Raw genomic sequence first — 16,712 nt, 5'->3', positions numbered from 1 at the left:
TGTCCACTCTACTACTGGGAACTAATTTCCTAATCCCTCTTCTTCAAAGTAAAAGGCACGTCTTTTTGTTTTCTATTATAGGCATCTGTTGGCTCCCTGGGACTGGGCTTCCATCAAAGAAGCAGTTTTAGAGCTTTTTTCGATTCTCCTCTTCCTCCCGTTGCACGTCATCTTGATGTCTCCCATCATATTTTTAATTGCCCTTAATAAATTTTAGATAGCATAACAATTTTTTATCAAAGCAAAATGAAGGGTGACTATTCTAAATCAGAATTCCGTTTCTGCGCCAGAGTCATTTCTGCTTCCTGTCATTTCCTCGTGTTTAGAGATTCCCTCTGATCTATGTGTCCCAATGCAATGTTTAGAGATTCCCTCTGATCTATGTGTCCCAATGCCCTAGATATTAGAAGACCATGCATGGATTGTGCTCTCGGTCCTGAAAAATTTCTTGCGACTCCCTCGGCTCAGGTGATGACTATGATTTATGTAACCCACCTTTTTATCTATTGCTTGTAGCATTAGATGCCATGATTGCCAAGTTGTTCATCATCTTGGTACTACAATTGAGAGATATCAACGACGAGGAGCTTGCTTGCCCCGCACCTTAAGCTTCGTCCTCTCGTCTTCCATATTGGTCTCTTGTTTTAGATATCTTTCCCACTGCGAATTTTCTCCGCGTATGGACGTTTTTTTACCATCTACCCAACATGCACCTGAAAATTCCCATCTACGCAAGCCGCCAGATGCGAACATGTACATGTCGATATGCAACCGCAGAATATTCCCTTGCTCGCACAAAGGTATTCGCTTGATGAGAAATCTGGTAACTCAACACAAGATCCGTCTGTCACACGTATATTATTTGGAAACCATTACACCTATTAACATAAAATTTGGAGCGAGTTTGTCTCTATGACCCCTATACATGTGATGAGCGACATTATTTTACCTTAAATTTAAGGAACGCTATTAATACAAGCAAAGGGATTGTGTAAATAGTTTTTTGCAAATATAGATATGTAGGGTATCGAACGAAAGCAGCATATAGGAAGGAATATCTTGAAAAGCTTTGTCCTCTCTACACTGCATTCCGAAGACGTTTGACCGTGTGTCATACAAATTCATATAGTACATACTACGACAAAACTTAGTGCCAGAGGAGTTTATGCGCTAGGTTCTACACTACCGCAATCTGAAGTGTAAAGTTCGGAGTGTGGAAGGGATATCAAAACCGCTCCGTGTTTCTGTCGGTTTCCATCGAGAAAGCATCTTCTTATCACTTCTCTTTGTTCTTATTTGGGCGCGATCACTCGCGACATCCAATCTTCAAAGCCCTACACATTCCTTTATTCAGATGCTGTTTTCCTATCTCTCATAATAAAGCTAATCTCATCTGAGACTGGGTTTGAATAAAACAGAATTTCTGAGAGTTTCTGACTACCGATCTCAGCCATTAGCGCGACCTGGATGAAATGCCGCTGAACAACCAATATCCCTTGCGATCAACGATCGTCTCAAATCCAAATTTACCACAGGGTCATTTGTCCTGTGGCCCTTCATCGCTCCGAGTGCGTCCCGACTACCAGAGACAATGGGCGCGGTAAAAGAAACCAAGATGTTCCGTTGGATGAACGGCATACCACGCTGTGATCACGTCCAAAATAAAAGAAGGGCAAGAGAGATCTCTTCGATAGCATAATCATATAATCCTGACGAGAATTCATCAGAAGAATAGCCTAAACATCGAAATTAATCGAAAACGACGACTTGGTGCGCTAAATGGTGATCCTATGGTCTCCACCCCACTAAGTCTATGAACGAAAGAGGGATGGGATAAAGCTTAAAGAAGAGAAAGATTAATTGTATTTTGTCGTCCTCTTCCTATTACATGTCATGATGAGGGTTGAGGATTTTCGGATTGGTCTTCCACCTACAGTATTTATCCTATCTTGTTTTGGATAGGTTCAATTATCACTTTTACCAGATGTACCGGCTCTTTAAATCATAGGTACGATGATATTCCGCTGTGGTCTGATTTTCTGTCTCGTAAGGGGTGAAGACTTTGATTCAGGAATGAACAAGGATCTTTTCTATGACCCCTGTACATGTGATGTTATGAAAGGACTTAAAACTGTCCAAAAGTATAGTGCTATTGTGGAAAATTTCTGGTAAGATCGGTATTATATTTGACAGGAAACCACTAAATAATTCCCAGAATTTTGTAACTTGTGTACTTTCCCAAGTATTCTGCTTCCCAAGTAGTCCAGTCCGCCATCAAGTGGATGGCGAGCTCAGTCTAATAAAATCCAATTTAGTGTCGGCCGGCTTGGGCCTGGAATTTATTAAGCGCATTTGTTCCGGTTATAATTCACAAATGTCGTGTTTTCGAATTTATATAAGGGAGTAGATACCACCTTGTAGCCACTTTGGTCACGCTGCTCCCAGGGCAAAGGTGAGGCAGCGTCTGATGAGTTGCTTCTGCCTGGACGAAACCCAAAATCAGACAATCACTAGATAATCAGAGAGAAAATCAATAGATAATATTTAACAATTATGTATCTATGTATGGTCATCTCTTTCACTTTGGTATCGAGTGAAAATTCTACTTTCGAACCTGTAAAGATAGATAGATGGAGATAACAGGAGGTGTGAAAGCTCCTAAGTGGGAAAGATAAAGTAATTTTACTAACAATACCCAGACAAATAATTATTTTGTTTATTACAACCGCATTTTTTTGTGCTCATTAAACTTTTAAAATTACTATACAAAGAAGAAATTATTGTTAATAATCATTATCATTTCCGCACAAATATGAAATCACGCGACAAATGCAATATATTTTACCACGTACGCACACATGAGTAAATAATTCTATATAATAATAAGTCAACAAAAATCATCAGCCATCCACCACCGCCTTATCGTTATTTGTCGTATAAATCCTCAGTTATCTTATCGACAATCGATTAATAAATCATGAGTCAATTCCCCGGTAAATAAATAGAAATAAATATTAAATGTCATAGATTCGAAGTATTCGTTATAAAAAATACTCTATCCCCCTTGAATCGTGTGATCTGCAGACAGTGCAGATACGGCTTTCTACTGTCACGATAATATCAAAAGATAGCAAAATTAGTTGTAATTTTACTATCAAAATTATGGGTGCAATGTTTCGTTCAATGAAAGTACAACGAATTGTACAAGCTATTGTTTGGAGTTTTTGTCGTTCTTAATCCTGATAACGAGGAGACTGTAATGAGTATTTTTATTACAACCTTGAATTTTATTTCTGCATTAGACTTTATTGGAGTCCAAGTCAGGGGGTAAAAGTAATAAATGAATAAATTCATTAAGCTGCAGTATCCGACGGTTTCATGAAATGCCAATCATGTGGGTTCCTTTACTTTCTTATCCTCGGCCGATGGAAAAATTCATTTGATTGTGTGTAGTATTTCGTCTCCAGCATCTCGTGTCCGATTTCCTGCATTCGTTCCCAATTCCATAATATTGAAAATTCATGTCCTCTAAGCACTCATTTTAAATTATCATATTTTTACCCAAATCCCTCAACTCGCGTAACTCTAAAAACTTTATAATAATTTAACAAGTCGGGAAACCGGAAGCTAGACGCTTCAGGTATGAAAGGTTTTGTTTATTTCTTTTATAAAGAGATTTGGGTGTGCATTTACCCCATTAGCATGTAGCACGTAAAATATGCATATATTATGTGAAAATAGCCACTTTCAAGTGATATTGACATTCATAGTCTCGAATTTGCAGAGAAGCGACAGCTTTGACTTAGTATTACTTTGTTAGTAATAGTGCGATTTTCACCAAATTTGGTAGGATCATGCTCTATGCTATCGCCTATATTGTTGCAATTTTACGATTCTAGGATTTCCTGTCAATTACTAAAAATTATAGTAATGTACTATTATTAACTTTATTTGAACAGGTATCGGTATGGAGGGTATTTCGGAGCCTAGGCACCATATAGTGACAGCCCCCTGATTTTTTTCAGATTTTTCGGTTTGGTAGTCTCTGAGAATGGGTTCGTTAAAAAAATGACCACTTTCAACCCCCCGCACCCCCCACCTTTTCAACAAATGTCAAAACTAAGACTGGCTTCGAAAAGTACTAATCGAGACCTTTAATTTGATACCCCACATGACTATATTTGATGAAAAAAAAATTTATACCCTCCCTTTACATGTATGGGGACCCCCCCTTAAATTCGACGTAAAAGGATGTAACTCACTATATGCGTGAGCGTTCACAGTTCCCACCTTTCTACCAAATTTGGTGTCAATCGCTACAACCGTGTCCGAGAAAAATGCGTGTGACGGACAGACAGACAGACAGACAGACAGTAAACCGATTTTAATAAGGTTTTGTTTTACAAACAAAACCTTAAAAATTGGATAAGGTATATTGGAAGTAAAATTGATCATTGATCTTTCTTCTTACATTTTAGCATAGCAGTGCTATGTATATTGTTGCGCTAGTGCATAACTAGATGCAATTCGCCTAAGCGCGTCGTCCCAGGCAATATACAGATATTTATTTTTATGTTTATCCCAGTTTTCCAGGCGTGATCCCAATGCATTATATGTAGGGCACATGAAATTTGATGTCTACAAGACACTTTAGTGGAACTGTACATGGTAATGGGTTTTTATAATATGCATTATAATTTATTGCAACGGAAACATCGGATTTGCAACTGAATTCGTTCATTTGAAACATGCGATTCCTCCAAATATTTTATCCAATTTAAAAACCTATCTCGACCATAAATAAAAGTAACGCTATAACTGCCTTATTCTTTGCCACTTCACTTCATTCAGTAATAATATCTCAAATGTTCTTCTTTTCCTTTGTTTCCCAAAACTTTTTTTCTGAAATTAAATTTAATTAGTAGCCACCCTTATCCAGAAAAGATCCCCCAATACCACGCCACTACGATACCACGTAGGACGGGGTTAAAATGTAAGGCAAAGGATCTAGCAAATGAAGAGTGTCCAATTTCCCTTTCAAACTTTTCGAGAAACGCATTGAGGACAGAAGACAATTGTCCTTTCAGCTTGAGTCTCCCTCAGATTATATTAAAATGTTTCTTAATTGATTTAACTTTTAATTACTTAATGTTGTAGAGTACGATTGAGTGAAAATGGCGTGGCTCATAATTATTTCTCAAAAGGGATTTAAGACATTATTACACGGGTCGAACACAAGAAATTGTTGTATTTAAAATGGGATTAATTTGTTTGAATGAAAGTTTACTTTTAGAATGTTGTTTCGTCGTTTGGTTGTTTGAAGCCTTGCCTTTTGATATTGTCTATAGGGGCTTGAGTCGATTTGAAAATTTCATTCACTGTGAATTGTAACTAAATTCGAAATTAAAATCCATCTACTAGTTAGATCGGAATGACGAATATGAACTTCTTAATTGTCACCAATTACCTTTATCTATAAATAGCCCATAGTACTTTAGATTGAAAATGACTTATTCATTTATTTTTCTTTCTAATTACAGAAAAGCCCGTCGCAAAGAGCGTGATGGTGATCAGAATCCAGCAGATACAAAATTATATTTAGAAGAAAGCGTTTTAGAACGTAAACTACCTGATGCTGATCTCAGAGACTTAGTTGATCTTCCAGCTGGTTTAGATTATAATGAATGGCTAGCATCTCATAGTAAGTATTAACGTCTAATTGTCTACATTTATCTAAGAGGGTAAGAACCCCAGGTATTCTCAGCGCCAACTGGTGATATAAAAATTCGATTTATACTTATATACGTTTTCAAAATTTCAGATTATATGTAATTTTTTCCTTTATCGGTATGTTTGGGAAATCAAAATGCTGATTCATTGCAGTACCATGATGCTTATATTTATGCAGTGCCTAATTTTAGTAGGGGTCGGAAAAATTGGTGCCTAAGCAGGTGGATGCCCTTAAAGTACCGATAAGAATGTATTTGAATATATATTGATGTCAAATCAAAAGGAAATCTAGTACAATGCGAAGGGAAGATTTAACTACAATAGTGGCAATAAAGTTAGGTTGGGTTTTTAAAAATGGGGAGGGGCATATTTATCAAGCATTCGGTTCACAAAAGGTCTATTAACACCCTTCTTCAGCTCCAATTTGCGAATCTAAAGACATCTCTCTCTGTCAGTTACGCCTGGACAGTTCGCAGTTAACCGGCGGCCGGAACATGCATGGGATTCGACTGGGCTGTCAGCTTAGATTTTGCAGGCGGCCGCTGGTCAATAGGAGAGGTAATCAGACAAACTGGTACGTGTCTGAGTTGAGAGGTCAGTTGTATGGTCACCGGATCGTCTAGACAGTGAGCGTTCTGTTATAAATGATCACACCCAAAAATGTCTCACCTTTACGTCTCAACGCCTTTCACGGCCAGAGTTGAATTGATGGTGCCGTCTGGCTTGCCAGTACTTGTATGGTATCTTTAGTCTAATAGGAGATCAGAAGGACTGTGCATTGTTCAAGCGTAGCTGTTAGGCCTGTTTAATCGTGTATGGCAGATTTTACAAGCAAAGGGCGTACAAATTCATCATTTAAAAGTCAATTGCCCTCGAAATACAGAGCCGTCTCTTCTTCTTCATTACGTAATCTATAAATAGACAAGGTACTATCTCAATTTTGTCAATGTGATAATTTACAAAACAATGTTCCGTTAGAAGTGCTGCTAGTGTTTTCATGTTACCCTTCTGCAGAGATAGTGAAAATGCCACTTTACTGGCCTCAGAAGCTCGATATATATTTTCGATCCCCAACAGAAGTTTTAAATTCCGCAACCCGGCTGTATGAATCTTTGTGATCTCACGGTTCATGACGGATTGCCTTCTCCAGCTCATTCTGCTTTAGGTCTCAGTTGTTTATGAGGCGTCACCTACGGAACCACCTTTTTAAGGTTTTGTTTGTAAAACAAAACCTTATTAAAATCGGTTTACTGTCTATCTGTCTGTCCGTTTGTTTGTCTGTCTTTTTTTTTCATCGTTGGAAGGTGGAAAGGTTCAAAACCTACTGCTGGCTCCTGCCAAACAGTTATGTGAGACTTCTACTCACTAAAACCACCTCCTTCTTCTTCCACTCTCCCCACGGGACTGCTATAAGCATTGCATCGTGGGGTTGGATCAGTTCTTAACTGCGGCGCATTATTGTTCGCTCCCTTTCTTGCTTTCTTCGCAGTTCTGCATGCCTTAGCTGTTCATGAATCATTTTCAGCTCAATTACTACTTGATTCCAAGCCTCCGTTGATTCCAACATAAACTCCACTATATTTCCAGGTGTTAAGCGCCTGTCTGCGATCGCCTCCAGCCTAGTTCGGTGTGCTGTAAACCTTGGGCACTCAATCACAACATGCTCCGCATTTTCAGCCACGTTACCACATCTTGGGCACCATGGTGACTCGTCGGGTCCAAATCGATAAAGATAAGCCCGATAACCTCCATGTCCACTTAAAAACTGTGTTAGCTCGTAGCTTAGTTCCCCGTGATTCCTTTCCATCCATCTTCGAATGTGTGGAATGATATGATAGGTCCAACGGCCAGTTTGTGCCTCGTTCCATCTCTTTTGCCATTTTGCGATGGATTCTCGCCGTGCTAGTTGCCGTCGAAGTACAATAGACTCACCGATTGCATACATATTGTCGTAGAGACGCCGACCTTCATCCGCCAAGATGTCTATTGGGATTGTCCCTGCCAGTACATATGCTGTTTCTCCTGATGTCGTTCGATAAGCACTGCATACCCGGAGTGCACTTAGTCGATGCGCCATTCCTAGTTTTCTGCAGTTTGATTTGTTTTCCAGAACGGTTGCCCAAACTGGCGCTGCGTAGAGTAGCACGGAACTAACTACCCTTGAAATAAGACGACGTCGACTTTGTCTTGGTCCACCAATGTCTATCTGTCTGTCTGTCCGTCACACGCACTTTTCTCGGAGACGGTTACAGCGATTGACACCAAATTTGGTAGAAAGGTGGGAACTGTGAACGCTCACGCATATAGTGAGCTACATCCTTTTACGATGAATTTAAAGGGGGATCCCCATACATGCAAAAGGGTGGTCTAAATTTTTTTTTCATTAAATATAGTCATGTGGAGTATCAAATTAAAGGTCTCGGTTAGTACTTTTCGAAGCCGGTCTTAGTTTTGACTTCTGTTGAAAAGGTGGGGAGTGCGGGGGGTTGAAAGTGGTCATTTTTTTAACGAACCCATTCTCAGGAACTACTCAACCGAAAAATTTGGAAAAAATCAGGGGGCTGCCACTATATGGTGCCTAGGCTCCGAAATACCTTCCATATCGATACCTGTTCAAATAAAGTTAATAATAGTATATTACTATAATTTTTAGTAATTTACAGGAAACGCCCCTTAAGTTCACCCTAGAATCACGAAATTTTGCAGCAATGTAGGCTACAGTATAGATAATGATCCTGCCTGGTGAAAATCGCACTATTACTAACAAAGTTATACTAGGTCAAATCTGTCGCTCTTCTGCAAATTCGAGACTATGAATGTCAATATCACTTGAAAGTGGCTATTTTCTCATAATATATGCATATTTTACGTGCTACATGCTAATGGGAGAAATGCACACCCAAATCTCTTTATAAAAGAAATACACAAAACCTTTCATACCTGAAGCGTCTAGCTTCCGGTTTCCCGACTTGTTTTTATAGTTCTCTCATTTTAAACCTAGCCAGCTCCTGAATTGGCCGAATTCAAAGCATTCATACGAAGGCGGGCATCAAAGAGGAACCAAAGGGGCCTGACGAGAGGAGGGTGGAAAGGGGGGAGGGGTTTCTCTATCATCATTTAGTTAAGCGGGAGAGTGCTCTGGACTGCGCATTCTTCATTGTAAAGGAACTGGATGAAGCGGTCCTGCCCATAAACTGGATAATATTCTCATAGTCCAGTCATTAAAGCTGAAAATCGAATGCGACCTCTGAATTCTTTCAGTCAAGACCGATTGACATGAAATTCAGGGTCAGCGTAGAGGGTGGCATAAACAACAAAACTTATATAGCGCCGGTGTGCGCGACCCCCTCGGAGGAGTGGGGTTGAGCACTTTGTTTTCGAAATAACGATAGGAATCGGTTGAATGGTTAATTCCACCCAAAAATGTATAGTGATAATTTTTTGTGCAAGTAATAGTTTTCGACTACCCACATTTGCCACTGTTGACTGTGACTGCTCCTTGTGATGAAAGAAATGTCTTCAAATTTACAAGGTGGTACCACATATTTAAGGCACTGAAAAATCGTTTCCACATTCCAAGCTACCTTTTGCGGATATTGATAGACTATTTAAAAGACAGGGCAAAATGAAGGTCACATCGAAAGCGGCTCAAAGATCTACCCTTAATCCGGACCTTTGGAACCCCTTATGAGTATACGACGGTCTGCTATGACTCGAAATGCTTGATGAATCGGATCTGGTCGGATACGCGGATGATTTTGTGGCGCTGGTTGCCGCACATACGGTTGAACAGGCTTAGTGCACATTGAAAATGATGGTGCGGCGAGTCAGCAAATGGATTTTCTCTAACTCTCGAGAAAAGCGAAGTGGTTGTCCTGACCAAGAAGATGATTCCCACAGTCTTCCGTATGCAAGTTGATGAAGCCATGGTTTTATCGGTGAAATACCTTGGCATCATGGCAGACTCGAAGATGAGCTTTTTTGAGCAGATTCAGAACTTCGTAGACATGGCCTCATCTATGCAATTCACTGGCTGGTGTCGAATGTCTCTTTTCCAGTAAGTGTCGTTTGTTGATGAATGCCATTCAGTCTGTCCTTCTTTACGGCCCGAAATATCGAATATATCGTTTTAGCAGGTAGACACTTTGTGCATAAATGCATGCCTGGAAAGTGGGTCCAGTGTCATACAAAGCTAAGAAGTGCTCAGTGCATCCCCGGGGGGATGTCTTACTTGAAGGCTCCGTGGAATTGGTACTTTAAGATGAATACGCTGAAAGAGTGGAGTGCCACTATTCTATCTCCGCGATCAGAAATATTCAGATGTAAAAGGTACACATGTAAAACTTCCATTAGTTAGATATGTTAAAGACCTTGTTTTTGACATGATGATATAATTGGTGCAATTTCGTTACTATGAATTAAATTGATCGACCTGCGCATCAATTTGAAGAGCTGGAAGAGAAATATAGATGGTGATGTATAAAGAGCTAGGGAAAGATAACGGTCAGTGTAATTCAACTATTCTCTGGTAAAGTTGAATTCAATATCAGATCAAGTTCTCAGAAAAACGGGATGGGTTATTAAAAAAGATTAAGGGCCATCAAACAAGTTAAACATGCGGATGTTAAAATCGCCGTAGAGCATGGAAGGCTGGAAGAGAGAGGATGTTACAGTTAAGACTTCAAATAAATTACTAATCAGGTCCTTATACAGATGTGGGGGGTATCTGTCAAGAAACTCAGGGCTTGATGTTTTATCAACAAGTTAGGATAGTATTATGCTGTTACTATAAAGGGCGACAACTTGGGTCAAATATTCCTAACTTTTTAATAAACGAATCCTTTATTGAACCAATGCGTTTGGATTAGTAAAGCAATCAAGCTGAATGTGACTTAGTTGCACGTTTCAAAATCTGATAGCCCAATCTCAAAGTTCAAGTTGAGTTAGCTCTGCATTTCCAGTAGGAATTACTTCATCAATCACTTCATCTTGAAAGCAGATTATCTGGGTTCTCTTACCAAAAGTGAATTTAAAATAATTAGTTCAGACGAAAGTCGGAGGAGACAAAATGAGCACGGGAATATGGAAAGTGATCATTTTTCTTAAGGAATAACTTTCAGGAACTACACAACCAAAAAATTCGGAATAAAAGTCATCATGATATCTTTATATATCGATATGTACTCAAATAAAGGTAATAATAGTATATCACTAAATTTTGTGAGTCAGACATTGACGTAAATAGTCGGACAAATTGAGTGCATAACACTGCAATCTATGTACAAAAGGAACCATCGTGTACCTAGATAGTCTTATACAAAAAATCCATACAACAGTTCATAACTTATGGCTTCCAATTTCCAACAAGCTTTAAATACGCGTTATGTTAGTTTTGTAGTTACCATATCTTTGAGGTATTACATTTACCTGCCACTAAGAATAAATTTGTAATTTTTTTTTATGCTCATAAATATCCTAAGTTATGTGATTTGTTCGTAAACATGGCAGCTATTACATAGTAAAGCTGACGCAAATTCTTATTTTACTTCAATATGCGTCTCAACATCGCTTTATCTTAAATCAAGAACATGCATACATTATCTCCATACAAGTTAATTAAAAATCTGAAAAAATTTTACTATAAGTCACAATATGAGAAATTCACAAAGCCAATTAATACTAATTCTATTTCAATTGTCTATTTGCAGCGTTAGCACTCTTCGAACATGTAAATTTAGTTTATGGTACCATTAGCGAATTTTGTACAACATCCGGTTGTTCAGATATGACTGGGCCAGGAAATAGGTGAGTCTTCTGTTATTTTTATTTACTTTAGATACTTACCGTAAGATTGTGTGATACATATTCATTTTTTACATATTTTTTGCTTCTGCTCTAAAAATAAAGTCTGTAGGCAAGGAGGGGTAATCACCTAAAATAAAACATTCAAATTTACCTCGAAGTCCGACTAGGGGTAGCGAGAAGAGTCTGACGCAAAATTCGTATTGTACCTCATGAGCTCAATCCTTTATCGATCATTAATCCGTCGAGAAGGATCACTGGTGACACTCGAAAACCTATTTCCATAATCCAAAAATTTAATGTCGTTTGAAGACCATTCTCCTCTTCCGCTGATTATAACGTACGCGCAGTCTTTAGTATTCCGGAAATTGAAGTACGCGGTTGGTCGACTGAAAAGAGTTGAGACGAAGACATTGGGAAATCAAGGTCCTACATCGGAGTTGCGCTATGGAACAATGAGAAATTACATAAGTTTTGTTAGTATTGACGGTGTGCCCATACTATATTACCGAATTGGGCAATGCCTACAACGGCCAAATTGTATACATCTCTGTAGAAGCAGGATGTATTGCAAGGAATAGTTCCGCAAAGAGACCCAGTGACTTATCCTCCAGCTTCCAAGTTCCAGAAGTCAACCAGATCTTATGACGGCCGTTTCCGCCGTTCGGTCAGCAAGATAGTTTCCTCACTGCCCAACGGCAGCCGGGTCCCGGAAGCATACCAAGTTGAGCTTCGGAAGCAGCATCACCCTCTCTTTCAATCCTGCGAGAAAATGCGAGAATAGTACACAAGCAAAGGCAAGCAACATTCTAATCTCGCTTGAGGTCGATCACAGCGTTTCGCAAGCTTCGCAAATTCAAAAAACAGCTCCCAAATCTACTGCTGATCGCGATATGGTTGATTTCATTAAATGTACTTTGACGGTCAATTGAAACCCAAGACGGACCTTTAACCTGTGTCGCATAAGTTGGTGTAAGCTAGCATTCTGGGGAGCCTCGACAACGTCATCGAGAACCGTCGGTGTCTTCCAGAATCCAACCATAAACGAAACAAAAGCAAAAGGTTCTAGTCGAACGATTCGTCCTATTACGGGGCATGGTATTCGTTTTCGAAGGATATTAGTTAATTTGCAGGTTCTTGGCCCACAAGCCTCTAGCCCTGAATACTTTGAGTGAATTCTAAACTCATTCAGCTCACGTGGGAGTCCCTACCTCAGTTGGGCATAAACTTCCCGTCTTAACAGTAAATATGATTAGTCCGGCTAGAGTTCACCCTATCTGGTTTCTGGGGTGCTTAGGTGTTAAATGGAGACTATAACGATTCTTAGTTCCTCCTCTTTCAAACGGGCGTGGAACCGTCTATAGCAAAGTTGGAATGAATGGAGAAAACAAAGTGTCCGTTGTTAATCATAATTTTTCGAATATTGTGCATAAAATGTTCCAATGTTACCCTTCCACCTGCTTACTTCGCTCAGATAATTATGAATAGGTCCACCCTGATTTTAACATAAGTTTATCGACATTAACCAACAAGGTGTATTTACCATGACATGAAATCTAACGTTCTTCTTTTTTATGTTTCAGGACATATTTATGGTTCGACGAAAAGGGTAAAAAAACGAGAGTGGCCGCGCCACAATATATCGATTACGTAATGACGTTCACCCAGAAGACGGTCAGTGATGAGTCAATATTTCCGACAAAGTTCGCTAATGAATTTCCCAGTTCATTTGAGAGTATCGCCCGTAAAATTCTACGCTTGCAATTTCATGTGATAGCTCATCTATATGCGGCGCATTTTCGTGAAATCGCCACCCTAGGTTTACATACACATTTAAATTTAACATTTGCCCACTTAACCGCCCTACATCGACGTTTCAATTTAATTGATGAAAAAGAAACGGATGTGTTACGTGATCTCGAGATAGCATTACGTTTATCCAATGATGACCGAACAACAGCTGCAACGTCAACTACAATCGCTACTAGTTCAACATCGACAGATGGCTCAACAACTACAGCGGGGACTATGGCATCAGCGGGAATAACGGCTAGTAGCTCGAGTTCAGGGATGACATGTTCAACAACGCTGGCGTCATCAGTTTCAACAGCATCGACAACAACTAGTAGTAATCAAGGTACCGATATAACTGGTAGTAAAATTCTTGGTAATAATACGACCACGACTAGTGATGACAGCTGTCTGATACATCATCATCACCAACAGCAAACTTCATCAACAACAACAACTACAACGTCATTATCACCAACACCAACTAGGTTCATTGATGGTGACGCGACCGCACGACCCATCTGCACTCAACCCGAGGCAATGCGTGGCTTTTGTACTGGAACAGACCTGCGGGACGGTAGCGAGGGGTTTTATGGAAATAGCAGTAGCTTCACCAACAATAACAATAGCAGCATCAACCAAACTGGCTTCAACTATGCAAAAGGCAGCGGCATGGGGTCAAACGCACCGTCATCATCAGCACCTCAGCCTGGCGAGTTGAATAGTAGTAGCCACATCGGCAGCGATTTATTTGGTTACTCCAATACTAATGTTTATCATGATAATAGTAGCACACACCCCATTGAAACAACAAATACTAGTTTGTTACAAAAACAATGCAATAGTAATAGTAGCAGGAGTAGTAATAATGCGCATACTACTGCTGCATAGTTTTGTTCACTCCTAGTTTTTTATTATTATAATAATTATTATAAATAAATGAAGGAAGAAGCAAATAATAAAGATAAATCTATATATACAAAAATATATAATATATACAGAAAACAAATTGAAAAAGATGAGAGATAGATTTAAAAAATGAGAAAAAATTGCGAAAACTAAATGAAATGAAGTTAGAGAATGAAATTAATAACAAATATATTATGAGGAGGAGAATAATATATTTAAGTATAGCGTAAACACTCTCACACAGACACGCCAATATCCTGCTACATCCACACGAAGCCAACTTAAACATGGCAAAGAAAAATCTAATCTATACTACACAACTTTCCTTTTCCGAAATTCACATTGCATCAAACTCCACACGAATCACCAATGTTTCTCCATTGCATATTGTTGAAAGTTGTTTCTTTGTTTTACTTCTCCCACTTTGTTTCCTATTAAAATCACTGATTTTTTTCTATTGTTTCCTTCTTGCGTCGTTATTTCATTCTTTTATTTGATCCATTGTAATCCGCAATTGGAGGTGATTTTCATCAAAGTTGTATGTTCTCCAATATTCAATTAAATATTGTAGAATGACAAACAATTATATGTAAATTATCTATATAAATAGACTCAAAATAGTGAGAACGAGAGATGTTATTTATTGGAAAAAAGAAAAATGAATTAATATTGTAGAGTATTTCTGCTGTTTTTATTGTTATTTGCGCTCAATCTTTCATGTTATTAGTATCTATCCCACCCAAAAATTGTATATATCCTACGCCGTAAATGGCGAAAGAAATCATAAATGCCGTTCTAAAGTATGCTCTGAACTATTCAAACGCAATCTATATGCTGTCTCTGTCAACGGGATTTCAGGAATCATGTTTTAAAAAAGTTAGATCTCGTTTGTAGAAATGAATCAATAATAATTGATAAAATGCTTCAAATATTTTGATAAACGAGAGCTCCTTCATAATAATTCGTGTGAAGGTAGATTAAGATCGGAGAAAATATTTAATATGAAAGATTTGTCATAGGAGATTGAAAACGCAGAAGAAAATTCAAAACAACTGCGATTAGATACTTTGGTTTCAGAATTTGCTCCAATGTTAGTAACAAAATTTTTAATTTTCGACTCCATTTTCGTTTCAAAATTTAATCATTCAAAGGAACTTACTTCAATAATTACGGCATCCTCTAGAAAACAAGCTCGAGGATGCATCTTCTGGTTATAGTATCTTCCGTAATCTGAGCCCGTCCAGAAAGACCCATTACTCTTGAAAAAATCCTATAGTCGCGATGTCATCAATATCCAATATTCATCTTGAAATGCGTGTCGTAGTAATTTAATACTTTGGGTCCAGGCCGCTTTGGGTTAAAAAACAATGAGGCGGCGGAAAAGCTGGTCAGAAAAGCACCAGAAATGTCCCTACATGGACCAGAGCACTTCTGTGAAATCGGAAATGGGTTCACGGCTACGACGCTGAAAAATGACAAAAACCACTGAGGGAACTGTACTGGGCGAATCTACCATCTATGAAACATTCCAGGATGCTCACGGGGGATACGAACACAAGTGCTCGAAAAATTGTTCAAACCTCGTCAAGAAGGACCTCTAGATCACATTAGGGATACCCATTGGTCACTGCTGGCTAAATTATCACCTGGGAAACTGGGAAACACTGTCTGCAGGTTACATGAGGAGAGTGACGAAACCTTTACACATGTTCTGAAGCAGTGTCCGGCACAGGACACTGGAGCAGTTGAGACAAAATTTAATACCAGGTGAAACACTTGGAAGAAGGGAACATGATTAAGTTCCTGTCGGTTATATGCGTGAACAACATAGTACACTAAATAGGTATGCTTTAATCTGTAAAAAGGCACAATAGATCTTCTAGGACGCAGTACGACTTCCCTTAGGAATTTTATATAATGTTTAAAAAAGTTATTTAAAATTTACAGTAGGTTAAGTAAGAACAGGCAGAGCGTAATTCATTAATTAATTAATTCTATTAATTATTTTACACATATACAGATGTTATTTGCAATGACAATTACCGAATGCTGGACGACTCATTTTCGAAGCATACTTTCTCGACGTATTTGAAGGGAGGCACCTATTTATTTCGATGAATTTCTCGGAAAAGCGACTAGACAGTGAGGACTCGTTGCACACGAAACTTATAGATATATGCCCAGACGTTTTCCATAGGCTAAATATCAGGCAATTTTGAAAACCCAACCGCGTGTGTTTCCCGTTTTTAGGGAGTAAGGAACTTGTTGCGATGCTTGGAATCACTGCTCTCCTGCAAGACCTATTCTTCAACTTTTGTGGTCAACTAATATTTGGGAGTCGGTAACAAAGCTTCTTGTAATATTCGACTATCTAGGCAGGCGATAAAAAGATATAAAACGTCAAAATCCTTCTTCAAAAAGCTGTCCCAAAGTTGAAGTTAATTGACGAATTGGTTTGAAGAGGAACGCCAAGCCTCTGG

At 38.8% G+C, this 16,712-nt stretch overlaps 1 protein-coding gene across 9 annotated transcripts in view; it reads left to right on the top strand.

Annotated features, from left to right (window-relative positions):
• The window catches only part of LOC119647786 (MOB kinase activator-like 2), a 402,844-nt gene extending 387,570 nt beyond the window's left edge, over positions 1 to 15,274 (top strand). For 6 of the 9 annotated variants that reach the window (XM_038048974.1, XM_038048969.1, XM_038048968.1 and 3 more), the window contains 3 exons: positions 5,541 to 5,701; positions 11,439 to 11,535; positions 13,116 to 15,274. In XM_038048974.1, the coding sequence (XP_037904902.1) occupies positions 5,541 to 5,701; positions 11,439 to 11,535; positions 13,116 to 14,214 (1,357 nt within the window). In that variant the 3' untranslated portion in view covers positions 14,215 to 15,274. The remainder of the gene's footprint in view (positions 1 to 5,540; positions 5,702 to 11,438; positions 11,536 to 13,115) is intronic. The other 3 variants (XM_038048976.1, XM_038048975.1, XM_038048977.1) reach the window with 3 other exon arrangements.
• Positions 15,275 to 16,712: the final 1,438 nt, after the last annotated feature.

The sequence above is a fragment of the Hermetia illucens genome, chromosome 2 (assembly GCF_905115235.1).
Source record: "Hermetia illucens chromosome 2, iHerIll2.2.curated.20191125, whole genome shotgun sequence".
NCBI lineage: Eukaryota > Metazoa > Arthropoda > Insecta > Diptera > Stratiomyidae > Hermetia > Hermetia illucens.
The sequence above is the reverse complement of the archived record's forward strand: the minus strand, read 5'-3'. Positions and strand labels throughout refer to the sequence as shown.